Consider the following 22,279-nt stretch of genomic DNA (forward strand, 5'->3'; position numbering starts at 1 on the left):
AGCCCCCATGTCTAAACATAACTGTGGTGCAAACCTTAGTATTTCACTAAAAAAACTTGACAATTTTTGAGAAAATGTGTGAAACACTTTTTCTAAACTGAAACACATTCTACTCTATTGAAACTATCATGAAATGTTAACACAACAACAATCAAACGTGATGGCCGGCTTTAAATGTAACCAACATCACAAGTGCCAGCATATTGCAACAAAAAGTACCAAGTAAGGCCACTATCCCAAGCATGGAAACTTAACTGTACAAAAAAACACCTTGATTTGCTAAATTATTTTTGTCACTATATTTGTATGTTATTCACTTACTCATATTTTATTGATGTTCCTAATTTGTTGTCATTACAGGTATGTCAGTATTCTTGTAGAATTAACTAGAATAGAAGGAACGAAGCATGGAACTCTCATTGCTTCACAGATGCTAGATGTCACAATACGTGTTCTGGCTATTCGAAAATTTGCAGTTTCACAAATGGTAATTTTTTATCTTGCTCTTTCAATGATAATTGAGGAGTTGAAATGAAAAACCATTTACAAGCCTACCATAAAACATTTCAATAGAACAGGAAGCTATTTTATTTAGAACACATTTCTGATATCGGCATAAAATTTGTCATATTCTTTGAAAATTAATTCCTCCACTGTAAATATATTGAATAAATCAAGTCTTTCTTCATAGTACAAGCCTAGTGTTCCAATAAGATCACACGTAGCTCTTCTCTGCAACCCTTTAACCAAGTCTATGTCTCTCTGTAGGTATAGTCTCCAAAACCTTACAGCATACTCCAGTCCAGGACGAACTAAGCCCTGGAAAAGCGGAAGATTGACTTTAGGAGAACGCGAAGACACCATTTTGAAAATAAAACCAAGCATTCTATTCGTTTCTTTTTACCACTGCTGAACAATGTTCAGAAAACCTAAGCTGCTCGCCAATGAGAATTCTAAAATCTGTGACCCTAGTTGCATATGGGATAGTGATACCATTCAACTGGTAAGTGAAACGAGTTATTAGAACAAAAATGAGCGACCATCTACTTTTCTACGCTAAACATCATGCCTCATTCATTTGCCCATGCTGCAATCCTGTTTAAGTTGGTCTGGAGCAACTCCCTGTCACATTGATTTCCGACTACCCCCATTAGCTTTGTGTCATTTGCAAATAAGCTAAGAATCCCATTGATACCAGAACCAAGTTTATCAATAAAAAGTAATAAAAGTATGTGGCCAAGGAGACTTCCTTGAGGGACTCCACTTTTGACTCCTGTCGAATCAGAAAATTCACAGTTTACCTTAACTCTTTGTGATCTATCTCTTAACCACAATTCTATCCAATTCAGCAAGTCGCTGCAAGAGTTTACCATATTGGACTCGAATGCCTTCTAGAAATCAAGGTTAACATCATCTACATTTTAGCATTTATATGGTAGCATTGGTAGCAATTATATGTAGTATTTTTTTGGCAAACTGCACACCATCCTTTCGTCAGAGACAATGTAATGGCCATCAGATGACCTAACATCTTTTTTTCAGTTGACAACGTGGAACTGGATGAATAATTAACCCCTCCTTCATTCGTAGAAGGTCCACTGTCACTTCTCTTCGGAATTCCAAATGCCAAATACGATCCGCTTCTCGCAACTCTGAATTAATTATCTAACATGCTGTAATGGTCATATGTCAAATTTTTTCCAATTGAATCCAGAGCTGAGGTTTTGATCAGATTCTAGAAATAATTTTTTTTTATCCCATGTAATAATTTTTTTCCAATCACTCAAAACTGTTTTGCCTTTTCTTGAAACTTGAGTATGTCACTTGTATTTTGCTCCTTTTTTCTGCCCTACATCTTTTGAAGAACACATTTCAGGAGTTCTCTAACACCTCATCCTCGTTGTTGCAAAATTATCTAGCATTTCACATACATCAGTTTAAATCGTTCATACTACTGTAGATAATTTTCAAGAATATCATCTTCATTCATGATGTTACCATTTTCATTAGCACGTAATATATCTGCATCCTGTAATTTGGAATCTGAACGAGTTTCTAAATATCTTACAGCCTTCTTCCAATGTAAGATACAGTTTGATATGGTTATACTCAGCTGAACACAACAAGACTATGTAGGATTGTCGAATTCGGTTTGATTAGTCTGAATCAAAAACATACATTTCTAAGAAAGCAAGAATAAAAAAGTACTCACCCAATATGAACAATCCACCCCAGGAAACACATTCCTCTGTCATATTACCCAGAATTAGCCCCTATACACATGTTGAACGATGACAATACTTTTGGGTTCAAACGGGAAATTCGAAGCAGCGCACTGCACATTCGATATTCCTAGAATCCCGCTCTTTTGAAAGGACAATGTTCCATAAATGGAACATGCAGTTTAGAACGCACGTAGCTATTTAATATTTAACAGCACAAAGAAACTAATTAATTTACTTTGATTGATATATTAAAATGTAGAAACATACAAAATAATTTTCAATTTACTTCAAAATTTAAATTTTGGCAAATTTTTATCAAAATGGGGAAAAAATACCGAAAAAATGTCAAATTTCAAAATTCTGCCAAAAATCTGAAGTTTTCTAATTCATTTCAAAAAATACTTTAACCTCTCCTCTATATATGATAAAAACTCAATGTTTGAATCAATTTTTATCTGATATTTTTGTAATTAAAAACTATGTTCCATTTATATATGGAACATTGGCCTTTGAATGGTTAATAGGGTTACGTGCCCGGTTCAAATTATCCAGTTAAAGCAGACAACAAGCAGGAAATTAACAAGTTTACTTTGCATCACTTCAATTACTTTATTACACCTAGATTTTTTTTGTAAATTTACATTAACAGGTTAACCTTCAATTTTTCATTAATAACAATTTTACATTTAAGTTTTGTCATTCAGTTCAAAAATTTTAATTTAGTAGATATAGTTCACTCTCACCGTGGGAAGTTCATGTTCTGCTGAACATCACCGTTCCGGTCACAGACCAGGGTAGACACGATGGAGATCCATACAAGTTAGTACTGCTAATTGAAGAACAAAGTTTCGGAGTTTATAGCAAATCAAAGGCAGCCAACACCTGGCGAATATCTCTTAGAGATGAAAGTCCATGGAAATTAGTAAATCAGTGTAGATTGACCCATTCACCAATAATCCATTCTTGGTTTCATCATCCAGAGCAGGCCGATAATGAGCTGATCAGTGCTGTATAACTCGTAAAAGTTGTTAGACTTTCATTAAAAAACCTTTCATGATAAAACCAATTTCACCGAACCAGCCAGGAAATATAGGACAAGAGTTATTCATGTTACAACATGACTTTTTTTAGTTTAACGACCTCAACTGATCGTTCTAAGCTTAGTTATAGGAGTTGAAATGCGATTAGTGAAAACAAGAGAGGCGTATTTATGCAACTCAAACCGGTATTAATTTAGGACCATTTGTCCACCAGCAACACTTCGTCTCTCGATAAAAATTCCAGCATCACACAGAAAATAATTTGCATACAAAAACAAGTTCAAAATTATTTCAAAATTCTAAATGGCAACACAAAATGTAATAAGGCAAGTTGGCCAGGCTCTCCAATCACGCCTTTCGTATTAAACACATTAAACAAAGAAAACGCAACAAAATAACCATTCTGGCAGAAGTCTGCAGCCAACCGCCGAAACAGGTAAGTAAAAAATATAATAACAATTCAACGAGACCATGTGACATCTCCCCCGGGAGAATCCCAATACAAAATAATAATTAATGTATGTTACATGAGAAATAAATTTTGGTGGGACATCAGCCGCCCAACCTTGGTTCCATCCTCGACAAACAACCGCAAGACCCCACCCTACAGCCGTAGGACTAAGCAGACTTCTGGCTCGTGACAGTACGCCAGCGGAACTTCCAGATGGTTTCCGGTAGCTGAGCAGTCCCTGGGGCCTAAACATATGATTACTTCCCATATAACAAAAAAACTAAAGTAACAGAAGGATGTCATCCTGATCCGTTACAGACGGTATAAACAATTCCGAGACACGAGTTGCCTGTGTAAAGGGAAATCCCTGGCTGTCCTCATGCCAGACAAAAATGTGGAGGGCATCCGACAGAGTTTCGCACTTAGTCCACAGAAATTAACTCACAGTGGATGCAAACATGGTCGCAAGAGTTTAGGACTAATTCGACTCCTGTATAGACATATGCTGTGCATCCCAAGGTGGACATATTGAGCACCTTTAATTTGGTTTGTAAAAAAACTTTAATTAGCCATGTAATATAAAATTAATTTTATGTGTCTGTTTAGTATTTTTTGTAATTTACACATTTCAAATCGAATGATTCTTTTTGAATACCCTGTATATTTTTGTCCATTTTTTTTTCTTTGTATGGTTTGACACTTGCATGGTCAAAAAATGTTTAAATGCTGTACCCAATTCATGCTGCAGGGCGTATATTAGCCCCTACTCCAAAAATAAGCTTCAGTTAAAACCATCAGCCAGACTAACACATTCTGTACATCTGTTGCTATACATGATGGTTTTATTGAGCTATAAACTAAAATTGATATGTAATAATGTTATTGGCATGCATACTTGATGGTAATTCAGGTTATTCTTTAATTTTAAATTCCCAAAAATGACCAGTTTGGACAAGAGGTGAACTCGAGCAGTGGTTCTCAAGCTTTTTTGACTCGCTGAACCCTTTTCAGTATATAATTTCTATTGTGGAGGCCTGTTTGACGCGAGGAGCCCCTTTTTTGTGTACAATTTTTATGGCAGAAGCCTTTAGGCCTTTTTTTTTTTAATTTATGAAATTTACTGATTTTTTTCTCCTGAGTCACTGTGAAGTGCACGCAGAGCACCAGTTGAGAATTGCTGTTCTAGAGTCATGAATCTGCAGGAATGACTGCTGTCTCCAGTCTCTTGATATTGTTATAAACAAATTATTCAAAAACCATTTGTGCATGAGTGATTACAATGAAAATAGGATGTTGCATATAAGTTGAAAAATTTATGAATAGTCCCTGTGTGTGCGATGGCAAGGTCCTCAATTAGGTGAAGAATTCAAGGGATGGGATGAACTCAGTGAAAGCTGTATAATTGAGCCTTTTGCATTGCAGTGCAAGCAAGCTACATGAACAGGAAGTGCTCACTCTAGAAAAACACTATTATTAGAAAGATCTGGGACCAGTGGTTCTACAGGAACTGTAACCAAAAAACTGAAGCATAAATTCATAGATTTGTTTTGTAACAAAAATATATCACACAAGATTACACATGAAAATTTTTTATCCAAAAAAACCTTAAAATTCTATAGAACTTCTTTCAGTCTTCTTCACTAGTATTTTTTAGCAACTGATGGCACTTCACTATTTTTTCATCTTTTTTATTGCCTAATCTATTCCGGAGCTTGTTTTGAACAAACCCAAAAGTTGAAAAAAGATGCTTGACTGATGCTAGCAGGCAAAGAATTTAACAGTGCAATATACTGACAAAAATCTTGGCTCAAAAGACCTGTTTTTTCCACCTTTTTAGCCATTATTTTCCACCATTTTGATAGTCAATACGTTGGTGGTGCTTGGTCGTAACATTGATTGGGATGTCGCTCTGTATATAGGCTGAGATCAAATACCTATACCTGTTGCAGTTTTTTTATTATTCTTACTCTTATTTCAAGTATTTTATTATTTTTGAATTTAATGAAACAGGAATTTTCTCCAAAATCTTTGAAGTGAGGAATTCAAGAAAAAGAGAAGCAAGTCACTTCAGCTACTGAAAGTTTGGGTTAGATTAAAAAAGCTAACAAAAAACACAGTGGTTCTGGTTACATAGCTCTTATTTCTGATGGATCAGCAGAGATGCAGGTTATTGGAAAAATCTGGGTCCTTTGAAAGTGAAAGTGGGTCCCTCTGAAAGAAAATTGAAGTATGGTCTCCCCTACTTCCCTTAATCATTTACTGTTATCCCTGTGAATAAAATAATTTGTTTCCAAAAAAAAAAGTTAATTTTACCCCCTTATAACTAGATTCTTTTACTTTGAGTATCTATCAGTAAAGAAAGCTTGCAAAGAAACACATTAACACTGAAAATTTAACACATGTAATAAATCTAAAATACATATAATTAAATTAGGCACATTTATATACAGGGTGTTCTGTTAATGGACTGACGAACTCAGAGTTGTTAGTAGGCATCGAGAGGAACAAAAATTGCAACGAAACACGATGTTGCAAACCACGGTGAGAGGGTGAAAATCTTGAAAAATGCATGCAGGCTCTTAATCCAGAGGAGATGAGAGGTGGATGTCCGTTGATCACTGAATGTATTCGTGGGTTCGATCACCATATCTGACGCAAGCAGCGTCGCGTAATGAATGCGCTGGGGTAGGATCATGCGCTGCAGATGACGTAAATTGTCACTATTGTGGTAGTAAGCATGTGTAGCAGTTAATTGTCTGTTTCAATGAGCACCGTGATGGCTGACTACACGGACGAGGAATACACTATTTAGCGGGGCTATCTCTGGTGAAAATAAAGGAAAGAAAAGTAAGGATATGCTCACTGCCTTATGCCCCTCTGCCTCTGAGGTCAGCGAAGTCTCCTAGATAGGAACCGGTACCAGTCTACACGCTTATTCAATTTTGCTGATGAAGGGGGGGGGGTGAGTGCTTTGCTTACTTTTGCTGGCAAGGAAGAAGCAGGAAACTAGCCAAACTTCTGTTGATGTAATACTTGGATGGCCCTACAGTAATGTAGTATTTTAAACTACTAAATGAATTTGAGCTGTTTTGCAATTGATATTAATTTGATTATTTGTTCAATTAATGATGATGAATTTTGTACAGGCTATATTATTGAGTAATGCTCATTTGCTGGTTGGAAATTCAGAACGGAACAGCATTTCTGAAGTTTTGTATGCTGCGGCATGGATATGTGGGGAATATTCAGAGTATGTTTTCCTTTATATATATTTATATATATTTTGACAATTCTGTTGATTTGTAAATTCTGTAGTTTTATGCATGTCATTTTAGGTTTTTCCCTCTTAGAGCAGGGCCGTCTTAAGAGCATCATTGGCCCCCGGGCCAAGTGCTTTTCATGAGGTCCTACCAGGAAAATTCTCGAAAAATTCAACTACTTCTCATGTTTCTGAGGCCCCCGGGCCCATGCGTTAAGACGGCACTGTCTTAGAGTACAGATATACAAGTATATTTTTCTCAAAAACTTGAAATTTTGAAAAACTGGAAATTATATTTCAAGTTTATTTAATGTCAGAAAAAACAGGTGCACAAAGCTGAAGCTTAGATTGTGTTCTTGTTAAAATTTGTTATTTTAAAAGCTGTTAAATTTTGGTTACATACTAGTAGGCATGTTTTAAAAACAAATGAATGTGTGAAGAGTATTAAGCGTTTAGCAAAATTCTGTTGAGCTTATGTTTCCTGGATTCCTTCCTTTCCCATTTTTTCTATATTTTAAGTTCACAGAAAATATAAAAGTATCATATATAAAAATGATTTTTAATAAAAAATTATCAAGAAAAGAAAGAAAATAAAAATAATAAAAATATCATAGGTATAATCAGTGTTTTTCAACATGAGGTCTACGGGTGTATCAAAAGGAGTCTGCAGGATATTTTATCTTCATTGAACTTCTTATATGAAGGTTTTTAACAACTGGCTGTTTCGAAGATATATTTTGGAAAGAGAGAAAATTCAACTGCCTTTGTGGGAAATCGAACCCACGTCCTTTCACTCTCCTGGGTGAACGCATTAGACTACAAAAGCAATGAATCTCTCAATCTCCTTGGAGCTCATGTGCACTGAACAGGACTGTACATGGACGGTTGGACCTGACTCAGGCCAAGCTCACAACTTCTGACAATGCTACCAGATGGCGACTTATCTGAGGATGTCACTCTCTGCTATCCATACAAAGTTTTTTCAGTGCACATGAGCTCCAAGAAAAGATTGAGATATTGGTTGCCTTTGTGGTCTAGGACAGTGGTCGGCAAACTCATTAGTGAACAGAGCCAAATATCAACAGTACAACGATTGAAATTTCTTTTGAGAGCCAAATTGTTTAAACTCAAACTGTTTTGTTGTTCGGAAAGTAATTTTGTTTTTTTTTATGAAAATGAAAGACCATTTTCTTATAGTGAATAAATATTTTATTGAATTATATATTGTCCATTCTGGTCCAATACCTTTTGCAATCTTTCTGGTAGCAGCATGATTCCACGCTCATAAAATATTTGTTCTTTGCTGGCAAAAAACTGATCCAGGTGATTTTTGAACTCATGTCAAGTAAAGGTTTTACCGTCTACAAAATTTTGTAGAGACCGGAACAAATAATAATCAGAAGGTGCCAGATCTGGAGAATATGGTGGTTGTGGTTATCCCATCCAAGCTGTTAAAGCTTTTGGCGAGTTAACAAACTTGTATGAGGTCTCGCATTATCTTGGTAGAACACTACGCCTTTTCTATTGATAAATTCTGGCCTTTTCTGTTTAAGTGAATCATTCAATTTGTATAGCTGATGACAGTACACTTCAGAATTGATCGTTATGTTGTCCGGTTTGCATCAATTAATGCCTTTATTTTGTCTTTATTTTATTCGAGGTAAGGCTGATTAAAAGGCATGCGATATTATTATATACCATTTATTAATGAAAACATAACGAGAACTAACTTGATTAATAATTAATGTATAGAATATAGACAAAGACATAACACAGCAACTAGCAGTGTGACCGGGATTGATAGAGGACGTAAACACACACACTGGACGGTCTTGACTACTGTTTTTATATTTTGTTGCCAGATACAACAGTTCTCCCACGCTAGTTAATCTGTTACATACTCTTGCAGGTATGATGGAAATCTGCGTTGCCGTGTTGACCTACGAAGCTGGGTATCAGGTTGGTCTGTAACTGGTACATGCTGGCTGTTTCTTGGTTGCGGTTGAATATCTGAATTCTGGGAGTAATGAGGTTGTTGCTGATGCATTTCTGGATAACAGAAGTCTTGCCATCTGGGTTGTTGTTGAATCTGTTCATCAGAATCCTCATTATGATTAAATTTGGTAGTTGGTAAGAATGTAACTGACTTTTTCGGAACCTCTGTTCCATGGCCCCCACATCCTGTAGCGGGGCCCCCAGGCTGGTATCCTTTGCGGGCCCCTTCTGTAGTTAATTTATAGCGTGAAAAAGCAAAAAAATTATGATAATCGTCCCGGTGCCCAGGACTAGAGCCCTGTCACCCCCCCCCCCTATGTGGGGGCCATGCTCTGTTCTTCTTAGTTGATCAATGTGCCTTTTGAAAGAATAACCATCATCCACCTTCACTTGATAGTGGCGCTTTCCAAATTTCTGAATGACAGTACCAAGTTTCCATACAGTTCGATTGTTGATATAACATCAGGCTTTCTGTCTTGTATGGGCTTGTATTCTGTCCACGCTTAATTGCCTAGACTTGATTGTGTGTTCAGTGTTGTTAATGTGTTTCCTGGGTCGAAAAGCATCAAACTGAATATGGATATTGCGTTGCAAATACATTTCAGCCGGAGTTTTACCATTTGACAATGAAGTGGCTCGATATCGAAGAACTATTTCTCTAACTTTCGCATGCATTGAATTTCACTCATTAGACATTGTTTTTAATCGATTTTTCAATGTCTGTACATTTTGCTCGGCCAAGCCATCAGTAGCAGGATGTCCAGGTGCAATAAGCTTCTGAAAGATTCCATTTTTAGCACAATAAGATTTGAACTGGTCGCTGACAAAAATTGTTGCGTTGTCTGAAACAATTGTGCGAATTGTGTGTCTGAAGAAAGTTGTTTCATTTTTGTGATGCCAATATGTGTTCGATGCAGTTCGTTTAAAACAGATTTCTGTAGTATTTTCAGAATTACTACTCTCTGTTCTTTGAATAGGATTCCATCTTCTAAGGTATATTCATAAGAAAGTTCAGGATCTTGTTGAATTTTCTGTTTGATTTTTGATAAATTTCCATCAGAGTCAGTTGCTTTTTTAATCGAGTTGGCATTCAATTCTTCTCCTGTTGGGAAGAACAGGGAGTTACTCGCTGTTGTAGACCAGAGTCAAATTGTCTCCGCTATAAAGAGTTTTTTCAATATTTTCTTTCTTTCTGCTACTGATGAAGGAACTTCATATAGTTCCAAAATGCGTATAGCCATGTTCTTTTTAGAATTTTGGGTATATCTAACGTCGATTATTCAATCGTATTATCAAACCCAAAAGGTAATTCATTTCCAAGATTATAGTGTTATTTTGCAGGACCCCCTCAGGAAAAAAAATTGGAACCCCCTCGAGAAAATTCTGCTTACGCCTATGCCGTCAGATATGGGATAATGTCCTTATAAGGTCTTGATAGTGGTGCAATTGTACGGGCATTTATTTCCTTAGACCAGCGGTTCTCAACCTGTGCTCTGCGGAGTCCTTGGGGCTCCATGTGCACTTCCGGAAGGGCTCCGCAGTCACTTGAAGAAAATAAATCGGTAAATTTGGTAAATAAATAACAGAGACGAACCTATGGAGCTCCGCCATAGAAATTATATACCAAAAAGGGCTCTGCGAGTAGATAAAGGTTAAGATCCACTATTTTAGACTGCTCATCAAGGCAAGTCCTCTGCGTGTCTGGACTTTCTTTTATTTGAAGCAGCTAGGTAAGCAATAGTTCCACTTCTACAATATCAAGTGGTTCTCGAGTGCTTGCCAATCACAGCTCCCTCGTGCATGGCCCCCTCCAGGATGTGGAGGCCATGAGATTGTAAGGGCGCAAAAGATGCACTTAGAATGGTATCTTTTGTGGGGGCCCCAGACCTGACTTTCATGGGCCCTTCTATAATGAATTTATTGCGCGAAAAACAAAAAATTATGAGAATCGACCCAGGCCCCAGCACTGGAACCCTGTCAGCTCCACCCTTGTGGAGCCATGCCCTCATGGTCCTAGCCATCGTTTCTCCTCTGCCTTCTAGAAGTGCTGAAAGAAATCGATTTAGAGTACAGAACAGGCACGCATCAATGTTACAAACTCAGTGACACCCATTAGGAACTGCAACGTGCACTTTTAGAACCACTGATATCTAAATTTGTTTATGCAAAAAAACTGTTACATTAATGTATAGCAAAAGCCTCTATATTGGGCAGGGACAGCTCCCGGACAGCCGCTGTGGTGGTCGAGTGGTTATAGTGACGGACTCGCGATGCGAAGATCCGGGTTCGAACCCCACAGTGGTGGTGGGCTGAAGTTGGTTTTCTGTGGTTCCCAACTTCAAGGCGCAAATGCGAGCCGATCTCCCCGTTAAAAAGTCTTGCCACAGAGAGCAACAGTCCCACAACGATAAATCGTCCAATCATAACACTTCACTCATAGTTAGAAAAACTGGTGGCAGATGGCAGCACTACACATAACAAGCATTACAGGGAAACAAAAAACTTCACATCAGGTTTCACTACACGCACATTCCCGCATGTACCGATTCGTTGGAGGGGGGGGGGTGTAGCAGTAGTAGGTAGGGCCTCCAAAAATGGCTCGGGGATCCATGATGTTGTTAAGTCAGCCACCTCGTTGGGCGATTTGCCTGTTGTGGCTTTGTATTTGTATTGTATTTGTATTATTCAACAGGGTTTCAGCCTGGGTCCTGGGGTGATTCTCTTATCATACTTTTGTTTTACACATTGCAAATTACCTATAGAAGGGCACAAAAAGTTTAGTCCAAGGCTCTATTGCAGGATGCCATAGAGAGGATACAGGGAATATCTTCCGAAAAATCTTAATACTAACAATAAAAATAATAATCCTTAAAAATTAGCATTTTGAGATGAAAGAATTTAATTAAAGTATCATATGGGTATTTTCTCTATTTACCAATATGATATTTTAATTACATTTTCTTAAATATTTTGAATTTTTTTCAGTTATCTATTTCTGATCACGTGGAGGCCTCCTCTTTGTTCCTTCCTGCATACGCTTCTGGAGCCATGGTTCCATTTGGAGCATTATTTTTGTTTGGAAGTCAAACAGTGCTGAGTACAGCCACGGTTCCTACCTAAAAAAGGTGTGCCATGAGATCAGTCAAGACAGGGTGCCGTGGTATACAGTATTTCCAAGGTAGAATAGGCGACTTGTGGTGGGAAATTTGGGGGAGGTGCCAAATCAAATTTTCATTCTTGGTAAGAGCCCTGTTAGCCCCCCCATCAGTTGGGGAGGTATGATTTTTAGATCCCTAGTTTAAAGGCAGCCCCGCGCATGATCACGTGGGCTGGAACATTATTTCGGTTCTTCCGAAGGATTGACTTTCCTTTCCGACTTCACCTCAGCATAATATCCAGAAAATAAATGTTTCCTTGATATCTTGGGCTGAGAAAAAGCTATCTCTCTAAAAAAAATTCACTTTTTATTCTATTCATAATATTATTCTTTAAAGGAGTATGCATCTGGGACCATCACAAGGGTTCCGTGTGACAGAAGGAAGGATTACTTTCACACCCTGATAACATAAAAAAGCGCTCGTGGCTATTGCAATTAGTGAAGAAATTCTCTCCAAGGAGCATATGCAAAGATGGGGTTTTTCAGTTTGACTGACATCCCCTTGGGTCAGAAAGTTGAAGTAGCAGCTGGACACAATTTGGGTGGGCTAAATGATATGTAGGTATGGGGGAAGTAACTCTGAGGAAGGAAAGAAGATTTTGAAACCATATATTCCTCTTTCATTTTTTCCCCCAATGCTAAAAATGCTATTAAACGATCAGTGAAGTTTGCCAACAACCAGCGGTAGAAACTTGTGAGAAGATTCTTGTGGTTGTCCCCGGTTTTGCTAGGGGCCAATTCTTTATTGTGATTGGAGCTGAACATGGGTGCATTACAAATTTTAGTGTAATCCAGTGATTCAAGGTTTTGTCACCCGCGGCTATTGTCCAGGGTCCCCCCCCCCCCCCCCGGCATAAGCTTGTGTGAGCACCCACTGGTCGAAAACACTCCAGATGCCTTTGAAAATCCCTATTTTATTTGGAAAAATCCCTTTTCTATTTATTAGGGAGTAGTTTTAGTATAAAATACGGGTCCGCGCGAAAATCTCTCTAATTTTCATTTTTAAATGTTGGCAGCTATGCCATTGATACCATGATCGAGTTTATAGGGTGGATCATGATTTGTTAATTTGCCGTCAATCAACTGTCTTTTCAAGGGGACACCAGTATTGCTTGGTAAGGGACAATGCTAGGTTATGGTGTCACAGGGAATTTTTCTCTAATAGGTTTGTTAATAAATGTAATAGCTTACCCCGGGGGTTGTACATTCTAACACAATTGACACGTTTAAAATGAAATACGATAAACATGTTGGGGTAAATCGAAAAGCTGTCCATACTTAGAATAAGACAACCATAAGGTATTCTTTATGGGCGGTGTATAATATTTTTTCATGTATATATATTGTTTATAGTTTTTGTAATTGCCTTTTTAATTGGGTTACTGTATTTTAGAAATATGGCATCCATATGTGTATGGACATCTTTTTTTCAGTCACCTCATTGGGAATTTTGCCAATTGTGTGTGGCCTTGTATTTGTATTTCGGTATTATGGAGAAAGCTGTGAGTTTATCTTTGCTGCCAGGGTGTCTGTGATATTAAAAGGTTGGTTAACAATGATATATGAATGGTATATAAATGATGCTTGTGTAAAACTGGAACTTTTTCCATTTCACAGAATGTTGAATGAACCAAAGGCAACTCTAGAAGCAATGTTGTCATTTAAAGTAATTCAGCTGCCTTTACACATACAAAGTATTTACATCCAAAATATTGCAAAACTTTATGCTGAAATTGTGTCCGATGCAGAACAACAGGAGGACATGGAATATGCTATATCTGTGGCAAATATCCTGATTGAAAAGCTTCCCATGTTCATTCATAGTTCTGATTTGGAAGTGCAAGAGAGGGTGAGTGCTTAAACATACGATAATTACCATTTACAAGAAAAATAATTTGCTTGTTAAAAATGTAATTTTTTTCAAGAAATTGTATTTGTCTCAAGCATGATCGATGCAACATATGTATGCACAAGCATACATTGCTCTGCATATTTGAGTGAAACTATATCATTAGTGTTCTTTAAATTTATCAATTGGAGATGGAATAACAAAATACTGTGACATCTAGGCTAATAAATGTTTTAGTGAATATGGATTCCTCCACTAGCTAAAACGTAACACGGCCATGTTGGGAGCTTTCTTTCAAACCAGCACAACTCTGGTTTATGGTCATGGGCCTAATACTACTAAATGAGTTTCAGATATACTTCTATTTCTGTTTTAGATATACCTCTATTTCTGTTTCAGATATACCTGTTTCAGAAATCTTCTGAGTTATTGTTTATTAATGTAGGTGTCATAACATGTTTTCCCATGTCCAACTCTTCAACAGTGTCAGCCTACCACCAGTATTACTCAAACATGTGATGTGACCACTGTCATTGATTCTGGCATTTTCATGAGTTTTTGATTCATAAGCACAGTACAAGTTTCACTGATAAATTCAAATTTTTTGCTGCAGTTTATTACAGTGATTCTGAATATAGCCTGTCATATAACATTGTCAAAAAGTTATATTCTACCTCAGACAATCACATTAGATGATCTAGATATCTACATGTGTAATATCTCTGTTCCCATGTGTGATTCTTTGTCTTTCATAATCATGGGCCTGGCATGTTTCCTCTTACCTCACATGCAGTTGGCTTTAATTGGATGAATATAAACAGTTCTCTCCAAATTCACTACATTCTATGGAATGAGAAAATAAGAGTTTTTTTTTAACCTGGAATATTAACTCCTGACATACCTAAATTATAGACACGTCACAATTTAAGGAATGTGTGAGCCCTGATGAATGAGTGAGCAAGTGGTAGTTTTCTATAAGGCGAAGAAGCTTTATTCGGTGAGAGCAGACCATGTTGTTACCATGCAGAGAGAAATAATTAAACCCATTTACATTAACTGGGTTTATCTTGGAGGGGTAAGAGATTTTTGCTATATTGTACACATGTGTGTGCTTGACCTACATTTACATTACATGTATTCTCTCTCCAGTCGTGGGAGATAAAGGAGGCCTGCATCAGGAACATTTCAAAAGAAAATACGAGTTAAATCTTATGCATAGTTACCCATTGTACAATCTAGGCAACAAAAATATAAAGAAATAATATAGATTTGTACTACAACTGTTTCGTTCAAGTTGCCAGTGACTCCATCACATAGGATGTTTCGTCGCCCATACACCAATATCCTTGTGCGAGGAGGACAAGGATTTTTGTGAAATTGATATTCAAAAATGTGTCTTCACATTGTCCCTAAGTGGTGTTGCTTTTTTGAGGCTTAAAAAATGATTCAAAATTTGTCCTGGTCTTGAGTACTGGTACAGTTTTGGAGACCAAATATCTACAGCCTTCAGGATATAGGTTTGGTGGAAGGAGTGCAGAGAAAAGCTTAGAAGGCTCTTGTTGGTACCCAGGGTGGAGCTATGAAGTAAAACTTTATATTTTAAATATTTTCACATTGAAAGAGTGTCTGGAGGATATGATTGAAGTGTTTAAAATTTTGAGTGGGTTGGATAGGTTGCTCCATTAGTCATCTATATACCAGTGGTGGCCAACAGCTGGCCTGTAGGCTGCATGAGGCGATTTTGTGCAGCCTGCAACTAAGTAAAATTGCTTTGTGTTGAATTGATTTTCTTATTATTCAAGCCATCACTTTCTACAGCTGATTAACAGAATATTTAAATTCATTATTTCTAGTGACGATAGTAATTAGCTTTGTTCTCATCACACTGCCTTTTTGTACAAACGTATTGCTCTTGAAGTTTGTTATGTGGGCATTTTTACCCCATTTCTTTCTGCCACCTCGTTGGGGAAGTTGCTTGAGTATTTGTAGCTGAATGCATATTTGGTGTTCACGGTGAAAAAACTTTCCTGTAGTAGATGTCACCTCACAGTGAAAAAACTTTCCTGAAGTGGATGTCACCTCACAGTGACATCTGACAATTACAATTGACTATAGGCTACCTTGACCCTGATAATTCCAAAGACCAAAAATGTCTGGATGGATGCATTGGATGGTTGGGTTCATATTTTGCAGTTGAACAAGAGTTCCACACCCATACACAATGATTTTTTTGTGTCGAAAACAGAGAAGCATACATCTTTAAATTTCAGCATGTCAGGTTGGTGGCATTTCATGTTAAAGCAGACTGACACTTTCTCAAACCAAAATCCTGATATTCAATTTGAAGAAGGTAACTCAAGAAGAATACATGTATAGCAAATCTGGTTCCTTTTAATCTCATGGACATACAGGAGCACCAGGTAATGGTACTTGTGTGTATCTTTCACATCTTCAGGTAGTCTGCCTGGTCTATACGAAGCTGCTCCATTTTATCTTGGTACCATCATAGGTTTACCCTATAGCGAATACTTTCTTCACAAATGGCACTCATTCCATCCTGAAAATGAAACTCCTCTTAAAGTTTACCAGTGCATGAATCAATTCCTTTATTTATTTTAATTATTTATTCAATATTGTTTAGCCGAGGCGTATACAAGGGAATGCAGTGGTGAAGTTTGACAGAGACAATTGATGTTACAAAGAAAATCAGAAACTGTTGTACAATAAATAATGTTTGACGGGAGGTTGCTCCAATCGGTTATTGTTCGAGGAAAGAAACTAAATTTGAAAGAATCTGTGGATGCAAAGATGGGTTTCAATTTTTGTGAATGGTTAATTCTTTTTGAAAAGTATAAAGCTGGAGTTAGAAAATTCAAAGTGTCGATATGAAAATGCCCATGAAGGATTTTGAAAAGGAATGATAGTCGAGAGATATATCTATGGGTAAAAAGTGGTTGCATATTGAGTTGGCGCAGTGACTCAGTGATGGAGTTCAGTGACGGAGGCAGAGGATGACCAAAAATTAAGAATGAAGCCTGCAGATTTATTTTGAATAGATTCCAATTTGTCTCTATATTGGAGAGAGTATGGGGGTCCCAGATTTCACAGGCATATGAGAGTACAGGAAGGATGTAGATTTGGAAGCAGAGATGTCTTAGGTGACGGGTAGAGTTTTTGAGGTTCCGACAGAGAAAGAGTTTTTGGAGACACTTATGAAAGACGTAATCAACATGGAGATTCCTTGAGCGTCTATTTGACCTGACCTGTGCGCCCCACTGGTTGCCAAATCAGGAATAAGGGATAAAAATAATTGCAGAAAAATGTCGAAAAAAATGTTCATCTGCAAAATTAAAACTGGATGAAATTGAATGAACTGCAAAGAAACAGTAATTTTTGATGCATCACGTCTACTAGCTGGGAACCAGGAAAAAAATGTTTTGTACAGTTTATACAAAGGCCACAACATACAAAATTCACAACAAGAGGGTTAAAAAAGACATCCATAAAAAATATGAATGTCGAATACTGATCTAAATTATATCAAAAATACAGCAATCCAATAAGAGCAATAAAAAAACCAATAATCCTGTTATATACCATTAGTCGTGTTCTTTGACCAGGAGACATTAATTGGCTAGGGATAACTCCAGGTTGTGTCGTCCCAAGGAGTTCTTTCTAATAGAATGGCTTACTATCTGTTGTGAAGTCTACCACAATTAGCACGTTTGAGAAGAAATAAGATATTTGTGTTGGAATAAATCAATGAAGCTATCCATACATGAAGACAACCATAGCTTTTATTGAAAGTATATTTTTTATTATAGGTTTTAATTTTTTCATGAGAATTGCTTTTGTTTGGAGTTGCTGTAAGTTAGATATATTTGATATCTATATTTTATGGGGGTTTTTCATTTTTTTTCAACAGTCACCTCATTGGGCATTTAGCATGTTATGGCCCTTAAATTTTTATTTGTACAACTCTCTAAATAGTCGCTTAAATTATTACCACCCTTTATATTAGTTGAATTTTTTTCACTTATATAACTAAACATTTTCAATATAATCCATAGTTTTCCAAACCTTTTTGTTCCATCGCCCCCCTTTTTCAGGAAAATTTTCTCTCATCACCCCTAACAAGCCCATAAAATCTTATGTTATAACCGTAGCTTCTGTCGCCCTCTAGACCATCCCATTGCCCACTTTGGGAAACACTGATATAGCTAATGAAATCAGTGTCAGAGTGTACTAAATTCTCGGAAGACTGTGAAAACTATGTGTGTCATGTGATATTCAACTTCATCTTTTTTTATGGCTGCATTAAAAAAAATTGTGTTTTTTAGGCTTGTTGTATTTTAAATTTGGTGAAGCAAGCATCAAAGCTACAAACCAAAGGTGAATGTGTTTCACAAGATCTTATCGCTCTGTTCAGTGGTGAACTAAATCCTGTTGCTCCAAAAGCTCAAAAAAAAGTTCCAGTTCCTGAAAAGTAAGTTTGCTTCTCAAGTATCAGACAAATGAAAAGCATGAACATGATTTAAAAGTTTGAATTTTTCAACTGTCTAAAATATTTGAAACCCTGAAACCAAAAAATAACTTTTGAAAAGGAAGCAATGAAAAATAATAAGTCTGAAATGTTATTTATAAGAAAGAAAATATCATACAGGCTGTCAAGTTATTTACTAAACAAATACTGTAATTGTGAATTATATATTAATTGGAGTTTTGAAAGAATGTGTTTAACAACAAATATTTTTTACATATCCAAATAAGGTTGAAAAATAAGAGGATTCACAAGCAAATCTTTCTCAATGGAGTATTCTCCCTTCCGCTTTTTGGAGGCTTAGTATATACTAGCTTGGAGTATGCCATATGGTTTTGAAGATATCAGATGCGGTGAAAGATTGCAGAGAAAAGCCACTAGGACATTAGTGGGAATGCAGGGTTTCAGCTATGAGGATAAATTTCATTCTTTGAAACAGTAAAACCTTCCAACAATGGCCACTAATGGGACCATAAAAATGTGGCTGCTATTGGGAAGTGTCAAATATTGTGAATGGTGTTTTATTTCTGAAGAAAAAATGAAAATTTGATCTACATAGCATGTAAAATGATAATTCATTCTGTAATTTATTGTGATAATTATACTGTATAAGTGGTTATATTAGAATATATTATTGTATTCATACTGATATATATATATACAGGCATGCCAACATTGACTTAAAGCTTGTCAGTAGTGATGAATGTTCAGCTTTGCTATAGGAACTCCCCCCATGACAACATAATCATAGTACAATAAAAAATAATCACTCAAAAATCACAATAAAAAATAAGCACTGGATTTGACTGTTTCATGTATTATTTAACTTTGGAAACAAATGAAATAAAAATATTTTATTTTAAAAAAATAAATAAATAAAAAAAAATAAAAGTAATTTTTTTTTTAGACACAGCTTCACATATTGCCTTCCGTGCACAGACAAAACAGATTGGCCCCGTGTTTGTCTTTCAAACTCTCTCACATGCGTATACAAATTAATCGTTATGGTAAAGGTCGATGCAATAAAAAAATAAGTAAAATGCAGCCAAAAACTCAGACTAGATATTCTTAAACACTTTACGATCAATGATGTTGTATTACATCCAAATGGCATTCGGATAAATTCAAACAAGTCTATTGGTTTTCTTTCCTCTCTTCTCATCACCACAAAACTTTGTTGCTACCGTATGGACAAAGTAGTTCTTTTTACCTCTGTCATGAGGAGATAGAAAGCTTTTTCTCTAAGATTTAATAGGTTCTACTACATACATGAACATAAAAGGGGAAAGACAACAGGTAGATGAGGGTGAAAAGAGAAATATATACTTCATACCTACTCTCTCTTATCTGTAAGTATTACAGATATGAGAGAGAGTATAGTATTATACTGTTTTCCTTTTTTTTTCTAACACTTTTTTTCTACATGCCATTACGTTAGAACTAAGTTATCATATTCATCACCGGTTTGTCAGAGATCATCCAAATTTCTTGCCAATCGCTTGTAAGTGGAGCAGTTAATAGTTTCCCATAGTATTGAGTGTGTCTCCCGTAGCTCTGTAGTTCATTGGCAGTTGGCAACTCTGTATATATATAATAATTGATTTATCTAATTAATGGCTGGAACTCTAGAGATCTCTAGAGAGGCACCTGAATGGATCAGGCCATTCAGGTGCCCCTGGTGCGGGACCAGAGGGAGTGCAAATTTCACCCTTTAAACTGTCTTTTAACCTCTTTACGATCAGGGACATAATATTGCTTTCAAACACCAGTAGAAAAAATTCAATTCACTGAGTTGCCAACTGCTACAGATGGTCGCAATGAACTACAGAGCTACAGGAGACTCTCAATACTATGGAAATCGGTTTGAAAAATCAATAACAATAAATTTTTATATACGCATGTGAGAGAGTTCGAGAGAAGACAAACTCTGACCCAATCTGTTTTGTCTGTGCATGGAAGGCAGTCTGTAAAGCAGCATCTAAACCTGTTGCTGTACTAACACCTTCTATAGCAGAAAGCCTCTGGTCAAAGCTTGTGATGTCACTGATGTTGTCTGTTTCACTTATAATCATTGCATATACTGCAAAAAAGGTTAAGATTTTGCATAAATTGGCCTGCTTTATCCAATCGCTGCAGGTGAAATGGACAACTTCAGTGATGTCAAAGCTTCGCATGAAGGCTTTCTGTTAAAGAAGGTGTTATACAAATACAATGCCACAACAGGCAAAATGCCCAATGAGGTGGCTGAGTTACTCGATGCCCAAATGCGCAAAAACCTGTTTTCCGTCAAAACTGCCCCATGCTGCGGGATAAAAACAGGTTTTTGAGATAGCGCGACAGTCCAGACATGGCTTCATTTGCATAGCGCATGGTCGAGCTCACGGAACTTGTTTTTCCATAGCAACTCTGATATGGAGAAAACAGGGAAGAGGGGGGTCTGTGGTTGCTAGACGTCTGTATATACCTTCAACAAGGGCATATGCAAGTTGGGATTGCATTGAATATTCATGAATTATTAAACAGGTTTTAATAATTAAGGGACTCAGTGACCTTGGAACATTGTTTCAGGAGATGGGGAGGGGGCTCATGTGGCCTGGAGCCCTCTAGGTTCCAGTGTTACTCAGGTACTGTATTTAATTAACTTTGAATTAAAATTTAAAATTAAATTTTGAGTGAATATTTTTTATTTTACTATGATTATGAGGGAATCCTCATAGTTAAACATTTATCACTACTGACGAGCTTTAAGCCAGTGTTGGCATGTCTGAATTCATCTATTTCTTCAACTTTTTTTTCCTGATCACGAAGGGTTATAATCATATGAAACAGAGTTGTGTATTTTCCCCTTCTATTCTCTCACCACCATTGTGATGTCTCAACGAGATAATGATCAACTGATAACGATGGTGGCGGTTCTCCTCAGCTTCTCCCCCCCCCCCCCCCACACACACACACACACACACACACTCATATAATGTAATCTTTTTATTATATAGGCACATAGAAATGAGGAAGAGATCAAGTAAAAAAAACTGAAAAATCAGTTTCTAGCTGACGATGAAAAAGGAAGGCACTGTACTAATACTTTCGTATACAATTATCTACGTACTGTTCCTTCTCACCCTTATTTCTTTTTTTCTTTCTTAACCTTTCTTCAATGTGGAACATGGTTACCACATTCATCAGCTTTACATCTAATACAGATCATTCAAATTTATCGCCAGCAGCTTATACTAGAAGAGGTTTAACATCACAAGGGGATACCAAAATGTGTGCTTGCCCTTGCTGACCATGCATCTAGTTGCAGCATTGTTAATCAATTACAGTGCTATTTTGGCATTCTAAAATTTAGGCTTGCAGTTCTAAGATGGAACACAACAGGAACAAGTCTGCGAGAAAATCTGACATGTACCAAGATGGTGTACCAGCAACCCTCAAAAAAAAAAATTCACCATTTCTTTATTTCCACCCATGATCAACTAGACCAGTGGTTTCCAAACATTTTAAATTATGGAACACTGTTTAAGTGTAAAGTTAATCTCGGAGCATTAACGTTAACCCTGGAAGTCATGCTCGACCTGTGTGCAGCTTACATTTTGTTTCAATATACGTCATGATCTACACATCCCGATTTCAGCAAAATGTCTCGTTTTTGGAAAATTAAAGTAATTTGATTAAATGATTTTTTTTATTTAGTCAAATTGTTTGTTCTTAAAAAGGTGTGTCTGTTACAACTTTTTTTTCTTGCACCAGTTTTTGTTTG

The 22,279-nt window shown here is 36.7% G+C and overlaps 1 protein-coding gene across 4 annotated transcripts in view; it reads left to right on the top strand.

Moving 5' to 3' along the window:
• Window positions 1-22,279, top strand: part of g (adaptor-related protein complex 3, delta 1 subunit-like garnet) — a 281,738-nt gene that overhangs the window by 172,996 nt on the left and 86,463 nt on the right. For all 4 annotated transcript variants that reach the window (XM_089232772.1, XM_089232771.1, XM_089232769.1 and 1 more), the window contains exons 14-17: window positions 361-487; window positions 6,863-6,966; window positions 13,745-13,976; window positions 18,317-18,462. In XM_089232772.1, the coding sequence (XP_089088898.1) occupies window positions 361-487; window positions 6,863-6,966; window positions 13,745-13,976; window positions 18,317-18,462 (609 nt within the window). The remainder of the gene's footprint in view (window positions 1-360; window positions 488-6,862; window positions 6,967-13,744; window positions 13,977-18,316; window positions 18,463-22,279) is intronic.

This window comes from Pholcus phalangioides, unplaced genomic scaffold (assembly GCF_987345545.1).
Source record: "Pholcus phalangioides strain wild (caught in Gottingen) unplaced genomic scaffold, Ppha-v1.0 ptg000007l_1, whole genome shotgun sequence".
Lineage (NCBI taxonomy): Eukaryota > Metazoa > Arthropoda > Arachnida > Araneae > Pholcidae > Pholcus > Pholcus phalangioides.